Source organism: Neospora caninum, chromosome V (assembly GCF_000208865.1).
Source record: "Neospora caninum Liverpool complete genome, chromosome V".
Lineage (NCBI taxonomy): Eukaryota > Apicomplexa > Conoidasida > Eucoccidiorida > Sarcocystidae > Neospora > Neospora caninum.
In genome coordinates this window covers 431356-457969 of record NC_018391.1, presented here as the reverse complement: position 1 = coordinate 457969, position 26614 = coordinate 431356, and the positions used below count along the sequence as shown (strand labels likewise).

Below are 26614 nucleotides of genomic sequence, written 5' to 3'. Positions count from 1 at the left end.
TCTCTATCTCTCTCGGGCACCACGCCGCTAGGCACGGTCCCCTGCGCCGCCTCCTTCTCGCGTTTTTCCCAACCGCACCTTGCCCGTGTTTCGGGTCACACGCGTTCGCCTTCGGGTCGGCTTCGTCCCTTCTCCCGCCGCTCGTCCTCCTCCCTTTCCTTCCAGAAGAGCAATGCCCGACACAGAACCCGCCATTTCCGCAGGCCGTCTTCTCTCTCGCGCTCTTCTTTCTTTCGGCGCCTCCGCTCCCACGCCGCTTCGCGCTTCTCCCGTTCCTCTCGCCAAGCTGCGCGCACGCGCGCCTCGTCCGCCTCAAGCACCACAACCCCGTCGCGCACGGGGATCCAGCCGGCGGAGCCCGCGGCGAGACCGGAGCCTGTCTTGCGTTCAAAGGCGACGACTGCGGGTCGGAATTCCACTCCGCATTTCGCAGCGGCTGCCACCAAAGCGCCGCCGAGACTCGCGGCACTCAGCGGCGTCGCCTGCTTGCCCGCGGGAGACAGCGACGGACATCCCGAGCAGCGAAAGTCCGCGAGGGAGATGTGGACGGCGCCGATCGGAACTGGCCCCTGAAACGGCAAAGACGCCAAAGATAACAAAGGCCACAGAGACAACACAGAGAGGGACTCGAAGCGAAAAACGTTCAGAGAGAACGCAGAGGAACAGCGAAGCCTCAGACAAATCGCCACACGCCCGCGAAAGCGGATCGCTTGAACAGAAAGACGCGATCTAATATTATCGTGAGATACTGCAGGCTCTACCTCTCTGCTCCTGAGGCCAGCCGTCAAGACGAGAGATTTCAATGCGTGCAAGCAGTCGTACATACACATACAATAAATAAAGATAGAGAGGGAGACACGTACGCGCGCATACTTTTGTACGTGTCTGGCGACGTAGACCCGCAAACGCGTGAACAGGCGAGCATATATATATATATATGGAGGCACTGAGATATCGACACATGTGTACTGCAAAGATTTGCCTAGGTGGATTCACACGCGCATGTGTGGTGCACGTCCCCATAAGGGTATCTGTATCGTTTTTTTACACGGTAGTTTAACATTTCTACTCATGTCTCTGCACACGGATCTCTCTCTGCGTCAAGTTGTCGATTCTCGTGCCCCACGCGAGACTGCCGAGTGAGGAAAACGGGGGATGGCTGAGCTTTTGAACGTGTGCGCGTGCAGACGCAAAAACGCGATCGAAGGACCTTTGGAACGCTTCTTCGTTGAAGTCTTCAGCGGCATGTCTCCGTGGCAAAACCCTGAAACGTAGAGGCAGCGCGAGGCGAGGAAAACCTCGTCCATCCCTGGACCTGACACCACACGCCCCCTGAAATATCGTGCTGGCGACTCGGCAACCCCTGCTGGCGCCGCGCCGAGATCCACTGGCCTTCTCTCCTGTGTTTCCCTCCGACTCTCGCCTTACCAGGTTCCCCACTTCGATGTTGCCGTGGCCGTTGTCAGGGAGACGACCGTCTTCCACGCGCGGCGGCGGCTTTCCCTCCGTTTGCCACTCGCCGTAGAGCCCAAGCGTCACGCGATCCACGCTCCGCCCGTCTCCTGTCCCTCTCTCTTCTCGTCTCGCGCGTCTCTCTTCTTCTCTCCCTTCTTGTTGCAGGATCGGGTTTAGCCACTGCGAGCGACTTCCGCCGCCTCGCCGGCTGTTTGGTTCTCCCAGCTGACGCCCTTGGGAGGCGAGATTTCGCCTGAAGACAACTCGCAGCGGCGTGACGCCTGCGCGGAGACGCCGACCCTCGCGGCTCCACTGACGCTCCGTTTTCAGCGAGGAAACGTCGCGGCGCAAATAGACGAGTTCGCCCTGGAAGAAAGCCGCGGGGCGCGTTCCAGGCGGCAAGTACTCTGAGGGCCGTAGCTGCACGCAAAACGGGGGCGAGAGTGCGAGCGGCATCGAGAGAAACGCATATCCGCGGACGAAAACAGACGCGCGTTGTGAGACGCTTCAAACGAAAAGAGAGGACGCGGGGGCGGCTACACAGGAGGTGAAACTGCAAAGGCACTGGAGACAAAGACGAGGGAGACGGAGCCTGAGAGAAGGCCCAACGAAACACTGTCTTACCATGGAGGCGAGAACGAATTTCGGGTGTTTTGAAAACCCAGCTTTGCTTGTCGGGAGAGGTTCGCGTTCGAGAAGAAGACGCCGCTCCACTTCGTCCGGATCGCTCTCTTCTGGCTGCGCTTCTCCGCTCTCTTTCGGCACGTTTTCTGCCGGTCCTGCCGGCTCCTGAGAGCCCTCTGGGCCTTCGTCGAAAACGATGAATTCGTCGGTGTCTCCCTGCTGCGCTTCCGTCTCAGACGCGCTTTGCACTCCCCCACCGTGTCGTGATCCTTCGCTCGTCTCTCCGTCACCCTCGAGACTCGGCTGCGTCTCCGCGCGCGGATGCGCATCGGCCCGACCCTCCGGCTGTCTCTCTCGCCGTTCGTTCTCTCTTCTCTTTGATGGGCTTTCGAGGAGCGCTCGCGTCCCTGGCTGGTTCCACCACGCATGCAGCTGCTGTCGCCGTCGTTGGAGGACTTCCCGCCAGCTGGAAAAGAGACGCTCTCAATCGAAAAAGAAAGAAGAAATGCGTAAGCGAACCCTCTCGGCGATCGAGAAAAACCCCTCTCTCGAAGACGCACTTTGTGAGAAACGGACGCACGATCTAATTGCATGAGGAAAAGCACACACGCGGATGCTGGCATGGCCGAGAGCAGGAGACACACGCCGTTCAAGACTCAAGTACAGTCCAGAAAAAACACTGAAAGAAACGGAGGACATACACCCTCAGGATCCACAGAGAAACGGTCTAGGTTTTCATCGAGAGCCTCATCGGTGCATTCGCAAATTCCTATACGTTTTCACATATATATATATATATATATATATATATATATACTCCCATACATTCATATGTACATATATATATATATATATATATGTACACGTATATATATATATATATATATATATATATATGTACACGTATATATATATATATATATATATACATACATACATACATACATACATACATATGCTTGAATGTTAATTTTGAAATGGACTGCGTGGAGGCCCATGTGCATGCGGTTTGAACCTAAATTCCCGGATGCACGCAACACTTTTGCCAGCGAAAAAAGTGTCTCCACCCTGGCCGTGACGTTTACAATCAGAAGAGAAAGTGTGTTACCTGGAAGCGTAGCGAAAGGTGACATCGGCAATCGTTTCTGCTTCGTCTATGGCGAGGACGAAGCGAACTTTTCCGTCTCCAACTTCTCCCGTTTTACCCCGCACAGATGGGTCTTCGCGAGGCAATGAGGAGGAAGAAGACGCGTCTACAGATGCATTTCGCCCTCCCTCTTCCTCTCCCTCTCCCTTTTGGCGCCTCTCTCCCATGTCGCCGCTCCTCTCTCGGCGTCCATTCTCGCTTTTCCCGCTCGTCAGATTCTCGTGCTCGCACCGCCCGAGCTGTACAGACACCGCAGCCGGCATGCCGACAGGCGAGGTACGCGCCTGGGCACTGCTTTCTGCCCCATGGCTCTTCCACTGGTTTTCCTCCCTCGCAAAAGAAGATGGAAAAGAGATAGAAGAAGCAGAGGCGGAAGAAGACGAGGAAGAAGACGAAGAGAATGAAGAAGGGAGACGAGGATACGCGCATCGTGAAGTTAGAGTTGCTGAGCGCTGAAGCTTCGAGCGTTCTGCGGCCCGAAGGAAGTCGAGGCCAACGCGTTCCGAAGAAAAGGAAGCGTTAGCAGAAAGGGACTGATTTGTTCGACTGCGTTTACGATTTGCGGGGGGGGAATGACGAGAGCTTTCCTCAGACGGTTGTCCTCTCTCTCCTGTTCCTCGCTCTTCTCTGCCTGTGGCTCTTGCCCGAGGACGGGAAGAAGACGCAGCCTTCCTCCATGCCTCGCTAAACTCGACGGCAAGTCGGAAACGTTCTTCTTCCGCCTCAAAGGGAAACTCAGGGACGGCAGAAGTTGTCTGCTCTTCCGCTTTCTCGCCGTTGACGCTTTTTCTTTTCTTCGTCTCCTTCAGACTCGAAGACGAAAGAGACGCACCAGACGAAGCAGAGGGAGGCCGCGAGGAAGGCGAGGACGGGAGACAGCGGCGGATTTGCAGCCGGACTTCCTGTTCAAAAAAGTCGAGGAACGAGGGAGGAAGAGAGACGCGTTTCCCAATCCCTCGCAGGAGCATCGCGGCAAAAAGAGCGGCTGCAAGGTGGGCCGTCACCCTCCCGGTTTTCCCGTCTGACGATCGCGCGGAAAAGAAGGGAGAAGACACGACGAAATCTGAGGAAGAAAAATCGCCCTGACTCCTCTGCGCCTCCGCCAGCGCAGCTGAGAGACCGTCCGAGGCGTCCCGCGCTCCTTCCACAGAAGAAAAAGAGGAGAGAGAAGAAGACGAAGAGAGGGAAGAAGACGAAGAGGGGGAAGAAGACGAAGAGAGGGAAGAAGACGAAGAGGGGGAAGGACGAAGCAGGACAGACAGGGATTGAGGAGAAGGGAAGAAAAATAAAAGAGGAGATCGGCCTATGAGGAAGGGGAAAAAGGCATCGACTAAAGGTGCTGCTCGGAGACACTCAGCGGGGCGGTTCTCGGAACGCGGAAGCGAATCGGGAGATAAACGAGACGATGAGACAGGACCGAAAGTATAGGCAGAAGCGCAAGAAGATGTGGAGGAAGCGAGAGGAGCCAGCGACTGCCTTGGCGCGATTGAATCGGCCCCATCCGCTTCTGTTTTTCCCGAGACAGGTTCTCGCGGTTTTCCACGATCTACGCCTCCTCGCGTTCTGCGACTTCTCTCCTCTCCTGCGCTCGGGGCCGCCTCCTCTTCAGAACTCGAGGAAGAGGAAGACGAGGAAGAGGAAGACGAGGAAGAGGAAGACGAGGAAGATGTCGAGGCTCGGTTTTGCCGCTCTCTCGTGCGTTTTGCGCCCAAGAGCAACAGCCCTCGTAGCAGTCCGAAGTCGGTTCGACCGCCTGTCTGCGATTCGCGACCTGTGTCGTCCTTCCTGTCTCCTGTCGCTATCGCCTCAGCGTCTTCCTGCTCAACACCTGAAGGGCGCAGCCTGCCGTGCCCTGGCGGAAAGGTTGGCAGCAAAGCGCGCTCGGTTTGCCGCTCGATTCTGAAGCCTCTGTTCTGCATTGCGCCGTTCGGATCCTTTGCTTCCTCGTCGTCCCCGCCTCGTCCCCGCCCTTCGCCTCCCTGTTCTGAACCTCCTGTGGTCAAGGAAGGCACAAAAGACGAAGACGACGAGGAAGAAGGAGAGAGAGAGGATCGGGGAAGGAAGGAAGAAAATGCCGGCGAAGCCGTGCGCGCCGTCCTCCCGTTTCTGCCTGCGAGCGAGTCGGCAGCATCGTGTGCAGCTGAGGAGGGGAAAAAAGTGCACGCAATCCACCGTTCTTCTCGCCGACAAAAATACTCGCCCCACAGCTGGACAGGATGTTTCCACGCGCACAGGAAAGCAGTTTGCACTTCCAAAGCTTCGCTTCGACGGGGAGGAAGAACGCGACTGGACACGCAAGACGCCGCTGAGGCAGAGAAGGCAGAAGACGCAGAACGGAGAGAGGAAGAATGGAGAGAGGAAGAAGGGAGAGAGGAAGAAGGGAGAGAGGAAGAAGGGAGAGAGGAAGAAGGGAGAGAGGAAGACGGAGAAAGAGAATAGTCCTCGGGTTTGATATCAAGGAAGGAAGGAAGCGGAAGGCGAAGACGAAGAAAGAGCTCCACCAACCACGGAGGCGTCTTCGTGACGCAACACGACGCGCCTGAGGAACAAGCAAGATCCACGGATGAGAAGTTCCCTCGACAGTCCCTGGCGTGAACTCAAAAAGGAAGGAAACGAATCGGTCAAAAAAAAGCCTTAAATCGAAGAGCGTGCAAACACATTTCAAACCTATATACAGTTATACACATATACCATGTATATTTACATATTCATAAACATATTGGCCCCCCTTGTTTGCACATACATACACATAGATATATATACATATATATATATATATACATATATATATATATATATACATATATATATATATATATATATATATATATATATAAGGGAGTGTACAGACCCGCAAGCATGCACAGACAGTAGGGAGGCGGTAGAGAGTTGGTATGGCTGTGGAGCCTCAAGATGCCGCGAGCGTTTCGGCTTTTTCAGAAAGCAAACTGAAAAATCCAAGGGCGCCGAGCTAACGAGTCTCAAACGATTTCGAGAGAGCGAGGCTCTCGCCAGACAGAAGGCAAGAAGGGGAGCAAACAAAACACACCAGGAAGCGACGGCTGCTGGATATCGGACGGCGGGAGGGCGAGGACGAGGCGAGCTGGAATCCCCAGAACCCGGCAAAGCGCGACGAAAATCTGCAGGAAACCGAATCGGAGGCGAAGGAGGAAAGGATATCAAGCGAGAAGGAGACTCGCTATCCGTCGTCAGTGTCTCCTCTCTCTTACTCTCTGCCTGTCGCTTTCTCCCCGAGTCTCCCCCTTGGGTTTCGCTTCCGGCATGTCAAAATCCTTCCTTTCTCCTCGTTCTGATTCTTTTCCCTCCCCTCCGAAAAAAGCCTACCACAGCCAGCATCGCTCCTGTACCCTTTCGCTTCTCAATGGCCCGCAACAGTCGAAACCGCAGAGCGCCTCCTCCGTACGGCAACTCCGTTATTCTTCTTGTTTTTCCTCTTGGTCCTCTTGAACTCCCTCTGGATATTTCTCTGAAGCTTTTTCTGGTGGTGATGGCGTCTGTTTGTCCTTCCAGTCGACGCGCTGCGCCTCGATGCGATGCAGTCGAAGCCGGGCGCGCCGCTGAGGAGACACTCGGCGGCTCCGAGGAAAGTGTCTCCTTTTGAAAAGGCCTAAAAAAAGTGTGGGGTGGGGAGAGGGGCGAAGGCCCACCGACGCGGCGGAGAGGCAGCAAGAACGGATGGCCATTGGGCAAGTCTGTCGTCTGCATGCAAAAAAGTGGAACAAGAAGACCGAAAAGTGAAAACACGCGGCTCAAGCGCAGTCCATCGAGAGGTGCGTCTGACACAGGGAGCGACGCGCTCGCCGCACGCGGAAGAGATCTCTGAGGAAACGAGAAAGGCGCAGATTTGTAAATACGAGCGAAACAAGAACCGTAACGCAAGAAACCTTCCGGGTGAAGCCCAGAGAGAGCTTCGGAAAGTGTGCTGTCTTGGGGCTCCGTTTGTACGAGCAAAAACATGGAAGATTGACCGGAAAAAAACGGAAAGACGACAGCGTGCTGCCGCGTTTGCCGTTTGCCGGTTCTGGAAACGCGCACGGAGAGAGCAAGCGCGAAACCTTCAAAGGAGAGACACCGCAGACAGTGATCTGTTTCTTAGGACAGGGAAAGCGCTAGTTTGAGACAATGGTTTATAACAGGAGGAGGCGCAAGTTTGGGACCGTTCATCGGCGCCATCTGAACCGCGAGTGTCTGCCTGATTCTGTAAAGATAGATGTGCGAAGAAGGCGGGGGGTTCTTGTCTTAAAGTTGAAAACTCCGAGACTTCCAGGCAGCTGGCCTTTCCCGTTCGTTGCCTTGAGCGTGTACACTCCACGCTGCTTCACAGAGATGCTGAAATTTGATACAAAGGCGAGAAGGCCCCCCGTGGAGAAGAGCCGTGTTCAACAGAGACAAATGGGCAATTGGAAGATCCAGGGAGGAAACGAGCGTTTCAAAACGTCTCGACAGCGGCAAGACCCCAAACGTACCTCGAAGGCCTCCTTGAGGAAAGCAAACGCCGCTGCGCCTTCCGCAGGGAAACACAAGTTCGAAGAGCTCTCTGTCTCTTCGCTTCTCCCTTCTCCTCTTTCGCTTCCCTCTCTTCTCTCTTTTCTTCCCTCTTTGTCTGTTTCGTGTGCGTCTCCTTCGCTTATCGTTGCCATCTCCTCTGCATGCGTTTGCTTCCTCGTGGCCTGGTTGGTCCGCCGTTTCCGCATTTCTCTTTCGCGGGCCTTTTCGGAGCAGAAAGAGAGGAACCTTTCGAGGATCGCACCCGCAACGAGGGAAGACTGAACGAGACTCTCTCGGTGGATGAAGCGAAGCCAGGCCACCCAACCAAGCACTTCGATTCGCCTGAACTGACGCACCAACTCGCGGTCTCTCTGCCGCTGTCTCCTTGCCTCCCCGTCTTGCCCGGCATAGGACAGAGAAGAAGAGGAAGAAGAAGAGGAAGAAGAGGGGGACGAAGAGGAGGAAGAAGAAGAGAAAGAGGGAGAAGAAGAAGAGGGAGACGAGGAAGACGAGGAAGAGGAAGAAGAGGAAGAAGAGGAGGAAGACGAGGAAGAAGAAGCAGACGAGAGAGGAGTGAGACTGGAGAGGACGGAGGGGAGAGGAGGTGACAGAAAAGAGAGTGAAGAAGAACACGTGCTAGGAGAAGAGAGGCAGGTTCTTCTTTCCCCGTCTGCGGTCCCCGCGGCGTGAGGCAAGGCAGCCGAGGCGCACTCGTCCTCTTCCCACTCCGCAGAAAGGCCTAGCTGGTCATCCAGAGAATCGCCAAGAGAGGGACGCCCAGCTGCAACAGAGAGGGAAGGAGGGCCGGTTCCAGGAAAAGTTTCAGACTGCTGGCCTTCCGCGCCTCGTTCTGGCGGCGGCGAGACCGAGGATCTGTTTTCCTTTTCCCTCGGAGGAGAAGCCGGCTCTGCGCATGTCATTTTGCGTCCTTTTTGGCGTAGTTTTAGGTCTTTCCATCGTTTTCTGGGTCCTCACAGTCCAGGAGAGCATAGCGGCGAGACGTCTTCGCAGCCCAGGACGGGAACAGTCGCGCGGAGAGAGACGAGTGCTGGCCCAGCCCCCGACCGGGAAAAGACGGAAAACGCTGTTTGGGAAGAGCAGCTGCCTGAAAAAAAAGAGAAAAACGAAGCGGAAAGAAGAGAAAAAGAGCAAAACTTTCTATATGCGGTTCTCCGTGCAGACCGCTGTTTTTCCCAGCTGATGTGCGCATGCACACACGTGCGGATACACTGCATCTGAAGAAAGAAAAAAGTGCGTGTTTTGCGTGTCTCGTCTCTTCTCTTTGCTGTCTCCTCTCTTTGCTGTCACTTCTTCTCTTTTGCTGTCTCTTCTTCTCTTTTGTTGTCTCTTCTTCTCTTTTGTTGTCTCCCCTCATTTTTTCTCGGACTCTCCCGCCCTCGCCAGCCCCGCGCGTGTTCTTTTCCCGCGAGACAGAGAAAATCGCAGGACTGTTGTCGCCATAAAGCGGGCAAAAAGAAGAAACTGTTTCGCTGGCTTACCGTGGGAAAGGGACTCGGGGGGTGTAGGTTAATACACTTGAAGAACGGACACTGGACTGCTGACGAGAGAAGATGCAGGGGAGTCTGAGGAGAACATAGAACGGCACCCTGGGGAGGAACGAGAAGTGAAGACAGAGGAGCAAACAAGACGGCGACGCCCCGCCTTTTCGATCCACTGCGCGTGTCTCCGGTGGGATTGAGAGTCTGTGTTTTCTTTCCTCCACTTCCCTGGCTTGTTTTTGAACATGGGCACTCCACCTGTTTCGTCCCTCTCTCAACACGCTTCCTCTTCTCCTCTTCGCACCTTGCTCCTCCCTCCTTTCGGTTCTTCCAGTCGACTTCTCTCTCCTCCCTCATCTGCCTCTCGTCCTACAAACGTCTCGCCTCATCCAGCAAGGGCCATTGCCTGTCGCTTTCCTTCCAACCGGTCCGGAACTACGTTTTCTCCCCGTGCTGTCTCTCTTCCTCTTCTCTATGCTTCACGCTCGTCCGCAACCACCTGTTCTCCTCTTTGGGCCTTTCCCTCCTCCTCCTCTTCGTTTTCTTCCTCTTCCTCGTCTTCCTCTCCTTTGTCTTCGTCTTCTTCCCCTCCCTCAACGCGCTTCTCTTCTGTTTCATGTTTTCGTCCTGACTCTCGGTCTTCTTCTCTTCCCCGGTTTCGATCTTCTCCTCGACGTACTTCCAGACCTTCCACGTCTCTCTCATCCTATCCGTCTTCCTCCTTTCTTTCTTTCCCATTGTCCTTTCCGGGTTTTTTCCCTCGATCTTTTGCATCCAATGCTCAATCGCCCCGTCCCGAAGACGCCTCCCCTTGTCTACGCGTCCTGACCTACAACATCCTCCACAAGGTTCGTCTTCTCTTGTTTGCTTTTTCTTTCTCTCCTTCCCTTTTCTGTTCCTCCTTTCTTACCTTTTCTCTCGTTTCTCGTGTGTACCATCAAAAATGCCATGTTTCAACTTTTTCAAAAATTGGTTTTCTTCTTTCTTCTCGTCCATTCGCCTCAGCGGCAGCTACGCGGCATCTCGCCACCATATCCCACCTTTCCTTCGCTCTCGTCCTATCGTGCCTGGAAACAACATCTCCTTTTCTCTTCCACACAAAAGAACGTCTCGCCGCCTTACAATCTGACGCCCTCTCTTCCCCAGCACATCTCTCTCTCTCGTGTTACCTCTTCCTCTCTTTGTCTCTCTCTTTCTCCCTTCCTCTTTCTCCCTTGCCCTTTCTCCCTCCCTCTTTCTCCCTTCCTCTTTTTCTCTTTCTCTTTCTCTCTTTCTCTCTGTCTCTTTCTCTCTCTTTTTCTGCCTTCCTCTCTTTCTTTCCTTGACTTTTGCTTTCTCTTCTTTTTTCCGTCTCCCTGGTTTCCTGATTGCGAGGCTCTCGTCTCTTCTTCTGTCCCCGATTGAGACTCTCGCGTGGCTGCACGCACGCACCCCGTCGCGAGTCTGGGCGTTTCGCCCTGTCCGCTTTGCGCCTCTTTTTCTTTCCGCGATTTCTCTGTTCGGTGCCTAGACTTCTGTCGCCGCACATGTAAAAGCTAATCAAATAAGATTCCTTCCTAACTGGGTCTTCTCTTCTCTTTCTCTCTCTTGCTGCGCTGCAGCTCGACGCTCGACGGTCAAAATTCTTCACTTACTGCCAGCCTGCGAATCTGCAAACTGAAACGCGAGTCGCCCGAGTGTGCGATGAACTGCGAGGCCTTCAGCCCCACGTCGCGTGCCTTCAGGTCGGAAGTCTTTCCCTTTTCTGCGCATGCATTCTCTCTTTCTGCTCTATTTCTTACACGTCTGAGGCACAGGCCGCTCTCTCGCCGCGTCTCTCTCGCATGACCGTATCCCCGGAGAGTTTCGAAACCCGCGTCAAGGTCGATCTAAACGGTCGTGGAGACACAGGAAAAGAGATCTCACTCCTTCGTTTCGTGCTCATTCGGAAGAGGAAAGCAAGAGAGACACAGAGAGAAAAAGAGGGATGGAGAGAGACGCACAGAGAAAGAAGTAGAGAGAAAGAAGTAGAGAGAAAGAAAAACAGCGAAATGTTTTTGTGTCTCGTCCAGCTCAGACCCACCCAGCGCTCAGCGAGCACGGATTTAACAGATGCCGGACTGTGTTTTCGAAAGTCGGGATCGTTTCCTGTTTCCGTTTCCGCCGTCCGTTTGTCTTTCTTCTCTGAGGAGGGTCAGCACTGTGATGTGTTTCTCCGGCCAGGAAGTGGAAAGAGAGTCGCTTTCTTATCTGACAAGGCACCTGAACGGAGACGCCTACGCCTGCGCGGCTTCGCTCTTCAACGCCAAAGGAGGCATCAGCGACGGCTGTGCCTTGCTGTACAAGTGAGGTTTCTCTTTTCTAACTCCAGAGTTTTGCGAGAGGGAACGTCGACGCGAGTCGGTTCGGCGAAAGTGCACAGGCGCGTTTTTACTCCTGGCAGAGAAGACGCGCGGCCGTGTTGTTAAAACGGCGCGGGGTATCGCGCGTCTCCTCACACATCGCTTACGTGAACACATCCTCCCGTGCGTGAATATGCTCAGCAAACATTGAAGAGAGAATCCCTGCACGCGGCAGAGACGCGAGGGGCTGAAAGAGAAGCTGAAGACTGCACAGACGCAAGCAGGCGGGAGGGAACTCTGCGGGGCGCGAGGCCATGAGAAGGTTTGTTTTCTCCGTTTTTTCCGTGCAGAACGTCTTTTCTGGAGGTTCTCCACACGCATGCATTTCACTTCAGCAGCCTTGTCGACGACTTCTTTCAGTGCCAAAAGACAGCGCGCGATCACGTAGGGACGGAGCCGAATCGGTCCAGAGGCCTTTGCGTTTGTGTGCCTCGTTCTTGGGATTGGACAGCCGCTCTGCTTTCCTTTCTCGTTCACTCGGTCGTCAGGTGTCTGCGGCTTTCCTCTCTCTCCTCGGCATTCGTCTCGTTTTCCCAATTCCTTCTCCGCTAGAGTCCGCTCGCGCCTCTCTGTCGCGCCATGCTCTCAGGGTTCCTTCTCGTGCTCCGACGCCTACTTAGTTTCCCGCTTTTCTGGAGCTTTCTGCGCGCGGCTCGACCTTTGTCGACGCATGCCTTTCTTTTGCCTTGCCTTCTCGCTCTTCTTCTCAGATGACGCTCGCCTTCTGGCGGCGCGTAAAGGAGAAGCGCAACTTGGCTGTCGTCGCCAGCTTTCGCGTCAAAACGGTGAGTCGCATGCGCTGCCTCCGGAAAAACCGACCTGCACACCCCCTGAGGCGCTCGATGCCTGCACGTGCATCTCTCGAGTGATGTTCTCAGGAGTGCGTTTGAACGGATCTTCGCAGAATTTCGGTCTGGACACTGCGCTCTCTTTAGGCACCTGCGAAAATGCATAAATCCACTCCATAGAAACTCGACACACGCGTTCCTCTCCCATATATGCATTCATGTGTATTTACATGTATATACATATATGCATCTATGTATATATTCATGTATACATATATATATGTATATAGACAATGCATCAGTTTACACGCATATTTCTCTCTGTATATATATATATATATATATATATATGTCTACTTATATATAGATATATATGAATGTGCCATGTATAAAGGGCTCCTGTAGGCAAGATGGGAGTTTGTGCTTCTCGCGTCGTGGTGCGTCTGCGCGGTGGGTGGAGGTTTTTGTTTTTTTTGTGTCTTCGCGGCTTTCCCACCTTTCCGTTCAGACGGGACAAATTGTCCACGTGTGCACGACGCACGTGTTTTGGGACCCTAGGCAACCGGAAGTGAAACTCGTGCAGGCCTTCCTGCTTGCCGGCAGCCTTCGGCGCTACGTGGAGGAACGGGAAAAGGACGCGGAGGAGAAACCGTCAGGAGGCCAACTCCCAGCGGGGAGACGGCGAGAAGCGAGAAGAGAGAATGGAGAGACCGGGGCGGTTTCCGCGGCGGAAGGTGGGCGAGGGGAGACGCAGAGAGAGGGTGAAAGAGACGGTAAAGGAAAAGGAAGCGAAGAGTCTGATACGGCGCAAGAAGGAAGCCCAGAGAGAGGAGAAACGGCTTTCGGGCTCGTCAGAGACTCCCCGCTTATCATTGGCGGCGACTTCAACTCCATGCCTTTCCAGGTCTGCAGCGCCAGGGGAAACGGCAAAACGCAAACGTTCGAGCCTGTCTCGTGTTTTCAGCCCCAACACATGCTTAGGAAGAATAGGTCCAACTACGTGTCTCTCTCTGGAAACATTTACATACGGATGCATTTATATCTCTATTCTGATAGATATCTCCCTCTCGCTAGGCGCACATGCATGTCTTTATCGCTCTGCGTTTACCTCTATCTCTATTGTTTATCCAAGTACAAAGACGTCTCTCTCTATATTGAGAGATGTATATCTCTATATCTCTCTGTTCGTGTGTATATCCGTATTTAACCATGTACGTAACTGTATACTATTGCGAATCGCTTATTCCTTGAAACTGCCTGTTTCTCGCCGTTTTCCCCCGCGTTTCTTCTTCCTTTTTCATGCGAGCCGCGTGTTTGCACTTCCGCTGTTTCATGTCTTCTTTTTGTAGAGCGTCAGCAAGGCTGCTGGACCGAACGGTCGGGAGAAAGAAGGAAACTGCAAGAACGCAGAGAGTCGCCGCCACAGCGGCGTTTACCAGTAAGGCCTCTGCGACGGCGCAAAGAAACCAGGAGAGGCACGGATAGAGAGAGGAAAGGAAATCGACGTCTTAGGAGGGTGGAGAGAGGAGAGAGACGACCAGGAGAACTGCGCGGAAAGAAACGAGCAAAAGAAATCAAGGATTTGCATCGACGAGAACGATGAAGGACAGGGTAGAGAACCAGAGATAGAAACAAATGTACACGTATGTGTACAGTCTTCAAGAGGAAAAGAATTTACATGAATATTCATATATATATATATATATTCATTGATGTACATCTACGCTCACATTTGCATATATATATATATATATATATATATAGATAGATAGATAGATAGATAGATAGATATAGGTAGATAGATAGATAGATAGATAGATAGATAGATAGATACAGGCGTATACACATATATAGACAATTACATATAACGTTATAAATCGTTGTATTTGTGTATTCATACGTTCCTAATCCGAGACGTTTTGTGTCGAGGTTCGAAGAATGTGGAATCTGGGGAAGAAGCCGACACGCTTTTTTGTTGTATGTTTCGCGAAGAGAAGCAGGCTCAGGCAGGTGGTCACGCTGCGCGTGCGAGTGGCTGACTGCCTGTGTCTCTGGCTTCCTCTGTCTTCTTCTGTCTTTCTTTTGTGGGTTTTCATCCGCGTCTTTCCGTGGCGTTTTACCCTTGCTTTTTCCGCTCCCTCGCGCTCCGTCACTCTTGCGTGTCGGGGTTTTCCTTTCGTTTTTTCGGCACGTCACTTGCTCGGCTGTCTTTCTCGCTGCTCCGTGCGTCATTTTCCCTTTTCCTTCCAGACTCCTCACACAGGGGCTTGTTCTCCCTTCCCACCCGGAGCATCCCGTCAGTTTCCATCCGAACGTTCCCGCCGACGCTGTTCCTCCCTTGACGATTCGTCCTTTCCAAAGCGCCTACAAGGAAGTGAGGCAAAACGAGACACGTCGCAAAAGACCTGCGCATGCATTCAGCTTCGAAAACAAGGGCGCAACTGCGCATCTGCATATATATATATATATATATGTAGAGAGGGAGAAAGAGCCAGGTGAACATAGATATATGTATAGATATATAGATATAGTTATAGCTAGCTGTAGATAGATCGAGATAGATCTCGACATGGAGCGCGTCTAAGAGACACGGCGGAAGTGCACAAACTGAGATAGATAGAGATGAATAAAGACAAAGAGAAAGATCCAAAGGGAGAGGTGAACGTGTGGAGGAAGCCTGAGATCGACAGGTCGCGAGATGAAAGATTTCTCGGGAGGAAACCAGTGAAGACACCCCACGCCGTGGAGGCCAGCGGATGGGTTCAGGACTGCAGATGAAACAAAAGAAGTTGTTGCCGTGAGGCCGATGAATGTGTCGGTGTCTCACTCTCATCTGCTCAAAGTTTTCAAGAATCTGCATGACGGAAAAGAGTCATTTGCGGGTCGCGCCTCTGGGCTTTCAGGTGCTCGGCGAGGAGCCACGTTTCACAAATTTCACGCGAGACTTCCAGGGGTGTCTCGATTACATCTTCTTCGACAACGTAGCCGTCAAGGCTGTTCTCAGCATTCCCGACGAGAACGAACTGAAGTACGTGGCGCTGTCGCGCTTGGCTCTGGCGGCTCCAGTCGCACGTTTCCGTCACCCGCGCACAAAAACGCTGCCTCTCTGCATGCATGGCGCGTCGCGAAGGCGTCGGTGAACGAATCGACGCCTGCCGATTTTCGATCTTTCAAGAGACCGAAGGAGAGGTGATCAGTCTGTAGGCAGGCCTCATCCAGAAATCGTTCTCATCTTTCCAACTCTAGGTTCACACGTCCACATCCATCGACATATATATGCACAATATACACACGTATATATACATGCATATATATATATATATATATATATATATGTACATATACATATACATACACACCATTTAGCGAAAGGGTGCGTCGAACCCGCGCAGCGGAAACGTAACCCGATCTGGTGGAGAACCGAGATATATGTGCATATTTATACACAATATATATGCATATACATACACAATAACAATATGTATGCATATATACATAATATATATGCATATGTTATATCTATCTATCTATCTATCTATCTATATATATATATATATATATAGATATAGATATATATAAACCTATATGGTTAGGAGAGGCTGTGTGCAGTAGGGTTTAGCGTGGATATTTGGTTTGTGCTCGATTTGTTTCTCATATTTTGTTTCGTTTTTCACGTGCTTTGCGTCTGTGACAGGCGAGAGGTCGCCCTCCCGAATTCCCGTTTCCCTTCGGACCACGTCGCTCTCATGGCAGAGTTTTGTCTGCCCCTTTGAAAAATGGCGAACGTTTCTCAACTTTTCTGGGCGTCTCTCCTCGCAGCGTTGCGTCTCCGGTTAAAGGACGAAAAATGCATGCATGAGAGGGTTCCGGGACTGCAGGTGTTTTGAGAATGGCTGACAAGTCTTGATTTCGCGTCGCTGTTGCGCGGTCCACAAAGTCGAGTGTACACGTGTCTGCAGGTCTGCGGTTTTTCCCAGGAATCCCTATATGGTTCAAACTCAGGTTTTCTCTGTCTCTGCACTTGGCAGGTTTTCTATGTCTTTTGACATGGCAGCTTTTCCCTTATCCAACCCGCGTTTGCGGCGTCTGCTTTCTGTTTGTTTATGCGCGGAAGAATCTTTGTCTCGACACAGAGGATTCACAAATTTGGATATATAGGCAAACTAAATATAGGTTAATAGATAGATGCAGATATAGATAGACATAGATAGAGGTATATGTATAGATATAGATATATAAGTATAGAGTGATACGTAGAGACACACAAATAGAGGTCGATACACATAGATATGTATGTGTACGTATTTCTGTACCACAGTGTGTGCACGGGTAGCCATCTCCATGTGCACTTATGTGCCCATATATGTAGATTTCGGTCTTCCAAATCCACCTGCAGCTTTACATTGGGGGACCGAAATGTGCAAATCTCTGCCCAGATTTCTCTTCGGGGAAAGAACCGAACCACTAGCCCGTCGCGTAGTGCCTATCAGCAGGCATGAAGGTACCGCATGCGGTTGTCAGTTTCCCCCTTTTTCCCCTGGGTTGGAAAATGTTTTTTCGAGAGGCGACGAGAGAAGCGGCGGTGGCTGTTTCCTGAGAGATCAGGCTGGAGTGTGTTTGGGGCAGTTTGTCGCGTATCGGTCAAACGGGAAAGGAACTCGTTGCAGAGGCAGAAAGCAAAGGGGATCCAGAGACGTGGAAGAGAAAAGAAATTATAGGCGGATGGCAGCGAGGAAGGGATGAACCATGCCCATGTCGATAGGCATCTGAGATGGATGACACGTGGCTACAAACGCCAAGAGATAGCTTTGATTCGGCGAATATATGCATTCCTCCGCTGTATATATATGCATATATACGTATATATATGGGGTTACAGAAGGTTCCTGCGAGGCGGGGAAACGGTGTTGCAGGTAAGGAGGCAAATGGAAGTTTGCCGCCAGAGTAACGCGGACGCTCGTGTGCGAGCATAAAGACAAAATCGAGTAGAGCCGGAAGCAGTCTGTCTCGAGTGGCGGAAACTCTGATCTGAATCGTGTAAACGGCTATGTTTGGCATTGCCTGTACGGAAAGAAAACAGAGGTTAACGGGAAAGGAAGGCACTGACGCAAATCTCAGATGAAATCGAACTCGAGCAGGCACTCCAACTGGAAGACGAGGTCGGCGGAAACTGCACTCCCTCGTGGAGAACAACCTCTTCAAATATATTTACACACACGTGTATTTCTGTAGAGATGCGGCTGCAGCAGAAAGGCTGGTATGCCACACATTTTTATTCGTCCACTTCGGCATCCCGTACAAATTTGTACTTGTTTGCATGCGGTTGTGACCCCGAGCGTTTCCTGGGGAGTATATATACTATACGAGCTAGACCACTGGCTTAGTCTAGAGTCCTCTTGTTTTTCCTGAGGGCGTTTGTGCGGCTCGGTTGCGTTTTTGCTCGCCTACTTCGACTTCTTGAACATGTTGAGCATGCGTTGCGTGACAGCGAAGCCGCCAAACACATTCATGGATGCAACGGCAATAGCGACCGCATTCAAGACGATCGCGGCCGTGCCTCGCGAGTGACAGTAAAACGGCTGGAGGGGTCCGAGGTGGGTGTGAGGGCAAATCGCTTCTTTGTCGAACGTTTCGTACGCGCGTGCGCTGATGCCGAGCATCCCGCCGACGAGGACAGTTCCGCTGATGGCGTTCGTGACTGACATGAGCGGCGTGTGAAGTGCAGGAGCGACGTTCCAGACGAGGAGGTAGCCGACGTAACAGGCGAGGAAGAAGATGAAGAGCAACGGGGGGAAGGAAGGCGGAGCTGTCGCTGCAAAGAGTGCGGTGAAGGCGGCGATGCCGAGAATCGTGAGGACGTCCAGAGGCGCCACGATGCCTCGCCATCTGCCGCTCAGGCTCCTCTGCACTCGCAACCATCGGGTTTTTGTCGGATTTTCTTGTGTGCGGTCCGGGGCGGAGCGCGTGAGCAGAGCCCCTGCACTCCCCGCGTTCGGGTTCCCCGGCTCCGTTTCTTTTCTCGGCGGCGGGTAGGTCTGTTTCCCGTTCCGCGCGACGGTGATTGCGCGGATGATGTCGTCGTCAAAGTTGACGGCGAAGGCTCGGCCGCCTCCCATGTGCTCGAGCAAGTTGAAAATGTTGCGGGCGAACATCTCCGAGGCCTGCGGCGCCATCCGAGAGGGGAGATCTGTCCACCCGACGACTGTGACTTTCCCGTTGTACACGAACGTCTCCCCCGGTCGCGTCACCTCGACGTTCCCCCCCGTCGGCGCCGCGAGGTCGATGATCACGCTTCCGGCCTTCATGGTGTCGACATGTTCCTTTTTAATCAGTTTGGGGGCTCGTCGGCCCGGAAGCGAGGCTGTGGTGATGAGGATGTCGATTTCTCTGCACTGCTCGGCAAACAACTCCATTTCTTTCCGGATAAACGCTTCACTCATCGGCTTCGCGTAACCCCCCGCCGTCGCGTGGCCTTCGTCTTCGTCGGCAAACGTCATGGCCAGAAACCGCCCCCCCATCGACTCCACCTGTTCTTTACACTCGAGTCGCACATCGAAGCCTCGGACGTCTGCGCCCAGCCGATGTGCGTCTCCAATCGCCTGCAAACCCGCGACGCCTGCGCCAACGACGAGAACTTTCGCGGGCGGGTACTTCCCTGCGGGGGTGATTTCCGGGCCCATGAGTCGGCCACAGTGCCAAATCGCCTCTACCACCGCGCGGTATCCCGCGAGCTTCGCCGTGCTCGACAAAACGTCCATCTTCTGGGCGACAGTCACCCGAGGGAGGACGTCCAGGGAGATGAGCGTGACATCAGGCGCGGCCACGGCGGCGCGAAGCAGCTCATCCACCTGCGAGAGTTCCGAGACAGCCTCGGAACTCATACCAGCAGTGTCAGACGCGCGCGGTGCTGTCGCCGTGTTGGGTCCCATGAACCCCGCCACAAAGACTTTCTCCGAAGAGCGAAGGGGGGATTCACGGTCTTCTTTCGGAGCGGGACGATCTCGCTCGCTGACTTCCTTTTTGGCAGGAAGAACAAGCGACGGCAACGGGGGGTCGGCGGCGCTCTCGGAGGGCTGTGGGTTCGTCGCTGTCCTCGCCAGCGCGATCTCTGCGCAGTCGTAAGTCGTCACTTTCACGATCACGCGCGAGAGACGAACCACCTCCTCAGGCGTGTCGACGATAAAGGCGCCTGCTTCCACGAATTGCTCATCCAGAAACCCCGCCAAAAGGCCTGCGTGCCTCTCAACAATGCAACCCAGCTGAAGGTCTCGAAGCATCTTCACCACGCTCGGCGTCATGGCCACGCGCCGCTCCAGCGGCCTGCGCTCCCGCAACACACCGACGAAGAAGAGCGGGGGGAGGGTCTCAGCAGCCTGATAAATACAGGCAAACCAGGAAAGCCAACTTGCCAGTCGAAAACCCACAAGCGTTAAACGAAAAAACGCAGCTCTTATGCGGACGTGCACACGGCAAACGGAAGGTGTCCTTTCAAGAGCGGGAAAGGCCTTCGCTTTTTCCCAGGTAGCGACTCGTGAGGCCATCTACACGAAGGCCTCACGAGTCGCTCGCAAAAATATGAAACGCCCTCGTCCTAAATGTTTCCAAAAACGCACAAAACATATGTAGATCTGCACATAGACTACATGTACATGCACGTATACATATAAGCATATGTATATATATATATATATATATATACATGTATATATATATATATGTATATGTATTTATGTGTATACACATCTCTCTATTTATAGGTACGTGTATGTTCGTAATACCGACACATGTATATGGGCATACTCATAGATATATACATATTCATTTTTTCTTGTGTATCTGGGTGCATGTTTGTAGTTAGATGGTGCGAGAGGCGGAGCGCTGTGTAGACCCATGCATATCGGTTGTGCATGCACATGGAAAGGGCGTTTCTCTTGTTATGGCATCGTCGTGATCTTACGGGTGTCGTCCCCGCAGTTGGAGCCACTGCTGGCGCCGTCGTTTCTGCGTTTCCGCCCTCGGTTTCAGGTTTGTCTGTGAGAAGGCCAGTCCGCGTTCCGTCCTGCTTGCGCGCTTCGTCCCCTGAGAGGTTGACGGCGATCCTGGCGCTTTTGTTGGTCTGAGTTTCGGACGAGAGAGGGCTGTCTTTGCCCGGTTGCTCGCGTTTGTCCATATCTGCAATGAGGCTCTGCAGGGACGCTTTCGCGTCTCCCAAGAGCATTTCGCAATTTGAATGGAAGAAGAGCGGGTTGTCAACGCCTGCGTAGCCGACGCGCATGGACCGTTTCAGCACGATGACTTTCTTCGCCTTCCAAACCTCTAGGACGGGCATTCCGTAGATGGGGCATCCGGGCACGTTTTGCGCGGCAGGGTTCACAGTGTCGTTTGCGCCAATGATAATGACCGCGTCGGTCTGAGGAAAGTCTTGGTTGATTTCGTCCATGGACAAGACAATGTCGTACGGGACGTTCGCCTCAGCCAGCAAAACGTTCATGTGCCCGGGAAGTCGCCCGGCAACGGGGTGGATCGCGAAGCGCACCTGCGCGCCTCTATCGCGTAGCTGCTGCGTCAACTCGTGGACGGCGAACTGGGCGTGCGAGACCGCCATCCCGTATCCCGGCACGATGACCACGCTTTTCGACGCGAGAAGGTACGCGCAGACTTGCTCGGTGGTGGCGATCTTTGCTTCGCCCGCGAACGCCTGCTCACTGGTCTCCTGGCCTGTGTCGCCGAATCCGCCGAGCAGGACGTTGCAGAGAGACCGATTCATCGCCGTGCACATCACGTAGGACAAAATGATGCCCGAGGCGCCCACAAACGCTCCCGCGATGATGATAATGCTGTTTTGGAGCGTCAACCCCGCAAACACGCCAGCCCATCCACTGCCGCTGTTTAGCACCGAAATCACCACCGGCATATCGGCGCCGCCGATGGCGAGAACGAAACAGACGCCGTAGAGAGCGGACAAAAACGTGCAGAGCGACAGACACACAGCGCCAACGGGGATGTTGTCCAGTCCCAACACGCCCGCCCCCGCACCCGCCGCCAGAAGCAACGCGAGGACGACGGGCATCCACAGGCAGCGCAATGGCATCACTCGCGGCTTGGACGCAACCCACCCCGACAGCTTGCCGCACGCCACCAAGGAACCTGTAAAGGTAATCATTCCAATTGAAGCGCCTAAGAAAGGCACACAGGGCACAAAGGCGAGAGCAGTCCTCAGTCAAATATGGACGGCGCCCTGACGAGACACAGCGATCGACGTCCATGACAAATAGAGAGGTAGAGAAGAAGGGAAAGGAGCAAAAAAGAGATAGTGAGTGGGAGAGAGAGAGAAGGAGACAGAGGGACGGGAAAGGGATACATCGAAGAATATGAGCGTAGCTGTACACATGTGCGGGGTTCACACGTCTATAACGTGAAGGTGATCATGTGGGCGCACGTATATATATATATATATATATATGTGGAGAGAGCGAGACGCCTGGGACTTACCAGTCAGATAGAAGACAGTCTGGTATACCTGGAATTGGAGGTACCGCGTCTCTGCCACAGACTGCATTGCCTCTTGCTTTGCGACCTCGTACGGAGAGAAATAGAGAGCGAAGCTTTCCAGTGTGGCTGCCAGGCCTCCAAATGCATTCAACGCCCCCACTCTGCAGCACAGAAAGACGGCACGCAGGCAGAAGGGAGGAAGAGAACGTTTTCCAGTGTTCGGAGAGATGTGGGGAATCCGTTGGTAGATGGAGAAGCCTCGCAATCCGCGCGCTGAGGAGAGTTCTCTTTTAAAGGCCGATAGAAAGACCCAGAAACCCGTAAGTCTTCCGTTTCCCTGTGTTGCTTGCTCTCAGGTGCGTATTGAAACTACTATGTCCTCGAGATTCTTTCCCAGGGCGACAGTCGTAGTTGTGGGTTTTGACGTGCATATCCTTGTACGTATACATGTCTACATTTGCGAAATGTAAGGTTTTGCGCGCTCGACAAGGTTCCTTGTCTCAGACGTACACGAGCCTACGGACTCCCGCATGCATCACTTCCTTCGCACACCGAGTCTTGCCTCTGCGTTGAGCGCGTGTGACTGACAAACCTTAGAATGTTTGGATGACTCTTTTGGCTGTGCACCTTGCGCCCCCCGCGATTTTAGGACTAAAATTTCACTCTCTTTTCGCTCCCATCCCTGGGTTCTTTTCATCTTTCCCTCACGGTACTAGTCCACTATAGGTTGCTTTAAAGTATTTAGTTTCACAAGGAAGTTCTTGTTTCTTCAATATAAACTAGTTGTTTATCTTTCCTTTATTCAAACTAAACGTATAGCGTCCCCTTACAGTTGAGGAATGGAGGTCATCTTGACCAGCATAGCGGCGATAACGGAGATAACCGCAGGAGGGACGCAGACGACGAAAAAAATCCACAGCGCTCGGTCGTATACAAAAGGCGACACCAGCGTTCCGATAACTGCCACGAGCATGCCAATGACTCCGTAAATGTTTCCCATTTTTGCACTTTCTTGTCGACTGAGACCCCGGAGCGAGAGAACGAAGAAGAGGGCCGCAGAGGTGTAGATCACTTGCAACCAGACGTCGGGTTCAATGATATTTTCGTAGTCCGTTACATTCACCCGCAGTTGCCGCACAGGGGCCATGTGATCGGAGATCCAGCTGCCCCATGATGTGGAAACGGAGTCGTGGGAATTCAAGGAAAGGGAACTACCAGGGTCTATGTCCGTCATCGTGCAGATGACGCAGAGGAAGACGGAGAAAACGTGGAAAGAAACGGGGTAGAAAATGACAGTCTACGCTGGAGGACGAAGCAGACGTACACCGAGGGTTGGGACGTGGGCGCAGTCAATAATGCTAAAGAACAGGAGGCGCCTCGAACGAGGTTGAAGCCGAGAGGTCCAAAACAGTAAAGGATTCGAAAGTGAAATCCCTGGAAGGAGAGTCCAGTGAATTGGAAAAAAAGTGCGACAGGTATTTTCTCGTTGTGTTAAGACGAAGGGACGCAGTGCGTTCATATAGGTATAAAACGCGGGCAAAAACTAACAGCTCCTTTGCTCGGTTGGAATGCCAAATAATGCGGGGAAACCACAACTAAGCTGTCTGGTGCATCGTAGCCACAAACCAGATCTGTGTTGTCCCAGGAAGACCTGCTTAGGGTGAAGAGCGACAATGACGAAGGAATGCTCCTGGGCGTTCTTCTGGCGCCAGCAGTGAAGTCGCAAAGTAAATTTCAGATCGAGGCGAGGAAGCATGAAACACGGAAACACGGAAGGGAAAAGAAACGGAAATGTGGAAGACGAGGTGATGTCTCATCGATGGCCATTTATACCAAGGATATCTCTTATTCACACACAGGCCCCTTTACGTGATCTGCACAGCTACACGAAACCACACTGGAGCTGGTTTCACCGAATTGGAAGAAAGGGTAGACGAAGAATTGAAGCAAATGAAGACGAGGCAGTCACGAAGTTGAACTCCTCTAACCTGCTGGTGCCGTTAAAAATATGTCACAGCGCAGTCTCTTTCATTTCCTTTCAACACACAGAAGTTTTTGTGGATACTCAAATCAACGGTGACCGCACGCCCTGACATCACAACGGAGGCTCCTGTCCCTCCGTACAATATGACATTTTCTGATGCATGCTGCTTTTCTTCGCCTTTTCCTATCTCCTCTGGAACTCTCTCAGACTTCACGCAACACAGAATTATTCCAACATCTCCAATAGAAGTGCCCACGCCTCTGAACTCGGGTTGTCGTCCCCAGTAAAAAGTAGACACGCATATGCCGGTTTGAGGAATTATCGACAGGAAATCAAGAGGAAAACCGAAAGCGGGGCCGTTGGTGAGGATCCCTTACAGCCGCCAAGAAACCTGTAGAACCTGGCGCGAAAGCGAACCAAGGACATCAGGAGAAAACAGTTGAAGAGAGAAGTCTCTTCCGAAAACTACAAGATGCATGTACCGGCCGCACTGACACGGAAGCGAGAGATAGGGAAAACGTTGCCGTCTTACTTCCCAACCGTGGACTCCGAATTAGGTAAACATACACCTTTATGTGGTGAAATGCCACATCCTTTGAGGCAAATGATTATTTTTGCACTTGGAGTTGCAGGAGACATTTCGACAGAAAGTAGAACGGCAGGGAAAGGGACAGAGTTTTGGGGGACTTACGAGAACTGTATAGATCTCTTTCTGATGCAGCGCCATTTGTGTCCCAAGATAAGTACCGAAAGGCGTTGCCAGTTTAGTTTCCACTTCCTCAACAAATCTGCCTTTAGGTGACTTATTGTGCTCTTCATGCCTTCCAACATGCGCCCGAAAACTCTCAGATGCCAACCACAAATGTGCTATGTTAGATCACCCACCACTTCCGGATGCCTCTCCACCGTTGGCAGTCCAATTCTGCAAGATTAAATCGTTTTATCACCACGAATCGGCTAGACTAGGAGTACCTTTTAAACACACAGATTGCTCGCACTTCGTTTTCTGCTGCACATTCGTAACGCTGTAAGGTCTCCTCACTGTGATAAGGTAAAGGAATATAAGCCGGCAGCTACACCGACAAACAAACAGCAGGAAGTGTCTCATGCTTCATCACGTTCTGTCGCTTTTCACTCTTCCGATCTAGGAAGAGCCTTGAACTCAGAACGGCACATTTCTTACTGAAATCCTTTCAAGCATTTGCATCATGTATCAATATACACGAATTTCCCGTCTCCGGCAAAAACGATCGCAAACGCAAACCCGCCTGTGGGTGAAAGGTTCCATGCATTTTAACTTTGGTAAGTGTTTCACAAGGACAATCCAGAGGTCGGAACCTAGATGACGCACAGTGTTTCCCACCTTCGCGACGAGCAGTGTGTGCTCCGTTGTCTATGAAGTTGAGCGCAAGGCAGCCACTATGACGATGAAATGTTTCAACTTGTTTTTGAGTGATGTGAATGTTCCACCCTTTCAGGTTGCAAAGCAACTTCCAGTACGCAGCAGAAGAGCCGAAAGCGGTATGACTCGAGTATGCAGCCGTACACTGATGGTTCATACGATGTGTGCATTTGGAATTGGAAGCAGCGCACATTTTCCGTGGTTCTCTTCCCCTGCTTTCCGGCAGCCCTCTTCACACCTGACGTCTTAAAACGTCCTTGGCCGCTCTTCGAAAGCAAACACTGCAAATGGTGGGCGAACCTCTCTCATGTTATCTGGTTGGTTGTGACTTGAAACTTTGTGGTTTTGTGAGGGGCCAATGGGCGTCAGAACTAAAGCTGGAAACGTGCGCGCGAGAGAAGGAAAAGTCGGACCCAGAAGCGAACACCGCTCGCAACTGGAACGTTCGGGAGTCCTCTGCAACTCAACCTGCGAAGCTGAGTACACAGAAGAGCCACAGAAGAGCCGTATGCCAGGATTTCTCTGGTTCTATCCATCGCTCTGCCTGCAATCGAGTACGCATTAATACCTACTACCCAGACGCCAGCACAGATTTGTGATGTTTTGCTTCCTAATTACTTAGGGTTAAGCTGGCTGTTGGCATGTACAGAGATATTTCGGTGAGCAAGATGGACTCAAATGGAAATGTAAAGCAGTAAAAGCGGCCGAACAATGTACAAAGTAGCACACAAATGATCGAGTCGTGAGCAACACACTCCTTAGCAATGTGGGGTCTGCCGCCGCAGCCCCGGCGCCGCTGGCGTGAGGAGGAGGCAACAGTCGCATGCCCGGCGGGCAAAATAGAGCGTCCCGCTATTCTGACAAAGAAAACTCTTGCTTTTCTTAGTTCGTCGTTTTAAGGACCGGCGGAACCTGCACTTTGCTGGTTCCTGGAGAGCAGCAGTTCAATGCCGCGATAAGCGTTTGTGGACTGACTGGCTTTGTGGATAAGTAGTTATGGCGCGAACCGAAGTACGGAGCCGACTGTGAATTAACTCCCCATGTTTTGAGGACTCCTTCGTCGCTGCTAACAAGGCGGATCTCCACTATATGAACACCTTCGTCATCGGACGATGCCGACGACACTCCACTCGGTTACAGCCGGAAACATGATCAACAAGATAAAATATGCCGTGGTCTCTATCGATGACTCGCTTGCGGAGAAAGACATACCCGTGACGGCATGCATGTATATATGCATATATATATATATATATATGTATATACATCCTAAGTCTGATTGTATGAGTTCTGTTACAACATACTTTCCGTATATTTGAACGATTTGTTTTTA

At 52.3% G+C, this 26614-nt stretch overlaps 3 protein-coding genes across 3 annotated transcripts; 1 reads left to right on the top strand and 2 right to left on the bottom strand.

The window, feature by feature from the left end:
- Window positions 1-95: 95 nt before the first annotated feature.
- On the bottom strand, window positions 96-3489 carry NCLIV_012740 (putative DNA repair protein; the record flags this gene model as incomplete). Its single annotated transcript, XM_003881464.1, has 4 exons — window positions 96-569; window positions 1429-1875; window positions 2080-2545; window positions 3188-3489. The coding sequence occupies 4 exons, from the start codon at window positions 3487-3489 to the stop codon at window positions 96-98; spliced, it is 1689 nt and encodes a 562-aa protein (XP_003881513.1).
- Window positions 3490-6608: 3119 nt separating this feature from the next.
- NCLIV_012730 (Os10g0412100 protein, related) lies at window positions 6609-16176 on the top strand (the record flags this gene model as incomplete). Its single annotated transcript, XM_003881463.1, has 10 exons — window positions 6609-6731; window positions 8147-8308; window positions 11437-11558; window positions 11906-11999; window positions 12326-12400; window positions 12912-13307; window positions 13753-13841; window positions 14654-14777; window positions 15307-15431; window positions 16098-16176. The coding sequence occupies 10 exons, from the start codon at window positions 6609-6611 to the stop codon at window positions 16174-16176; spliced, it is 1389 nt and encodes a 462-aa protein (XP_003881512.1).
- A 1671-nt stretch (window positions 16177-17847) lies between these two features.
- On the bottom strand, window positions 17848-23042 carry NCLIV_012720 (NAD(P)+ transhydrogenase, beta subunit, related; the record flags this gene model as incomplete). The annotated part of the gene is made up of 4 exons (XM_003881462.1): window positions 17848-19776; window positions 20361-21580; window positions 21896-22056; window positions 22726-23042. The coding sequence occupies 4 exons, from the start codon at window positions 23040-23042 to the stop codon at window positions 17848-17850; spliced, it is 3627 nt and encodes a 1208-aa protein (XP_003881511.1).
- Window positions 23043-26614: the final 3572 nt, after the last annotated feature.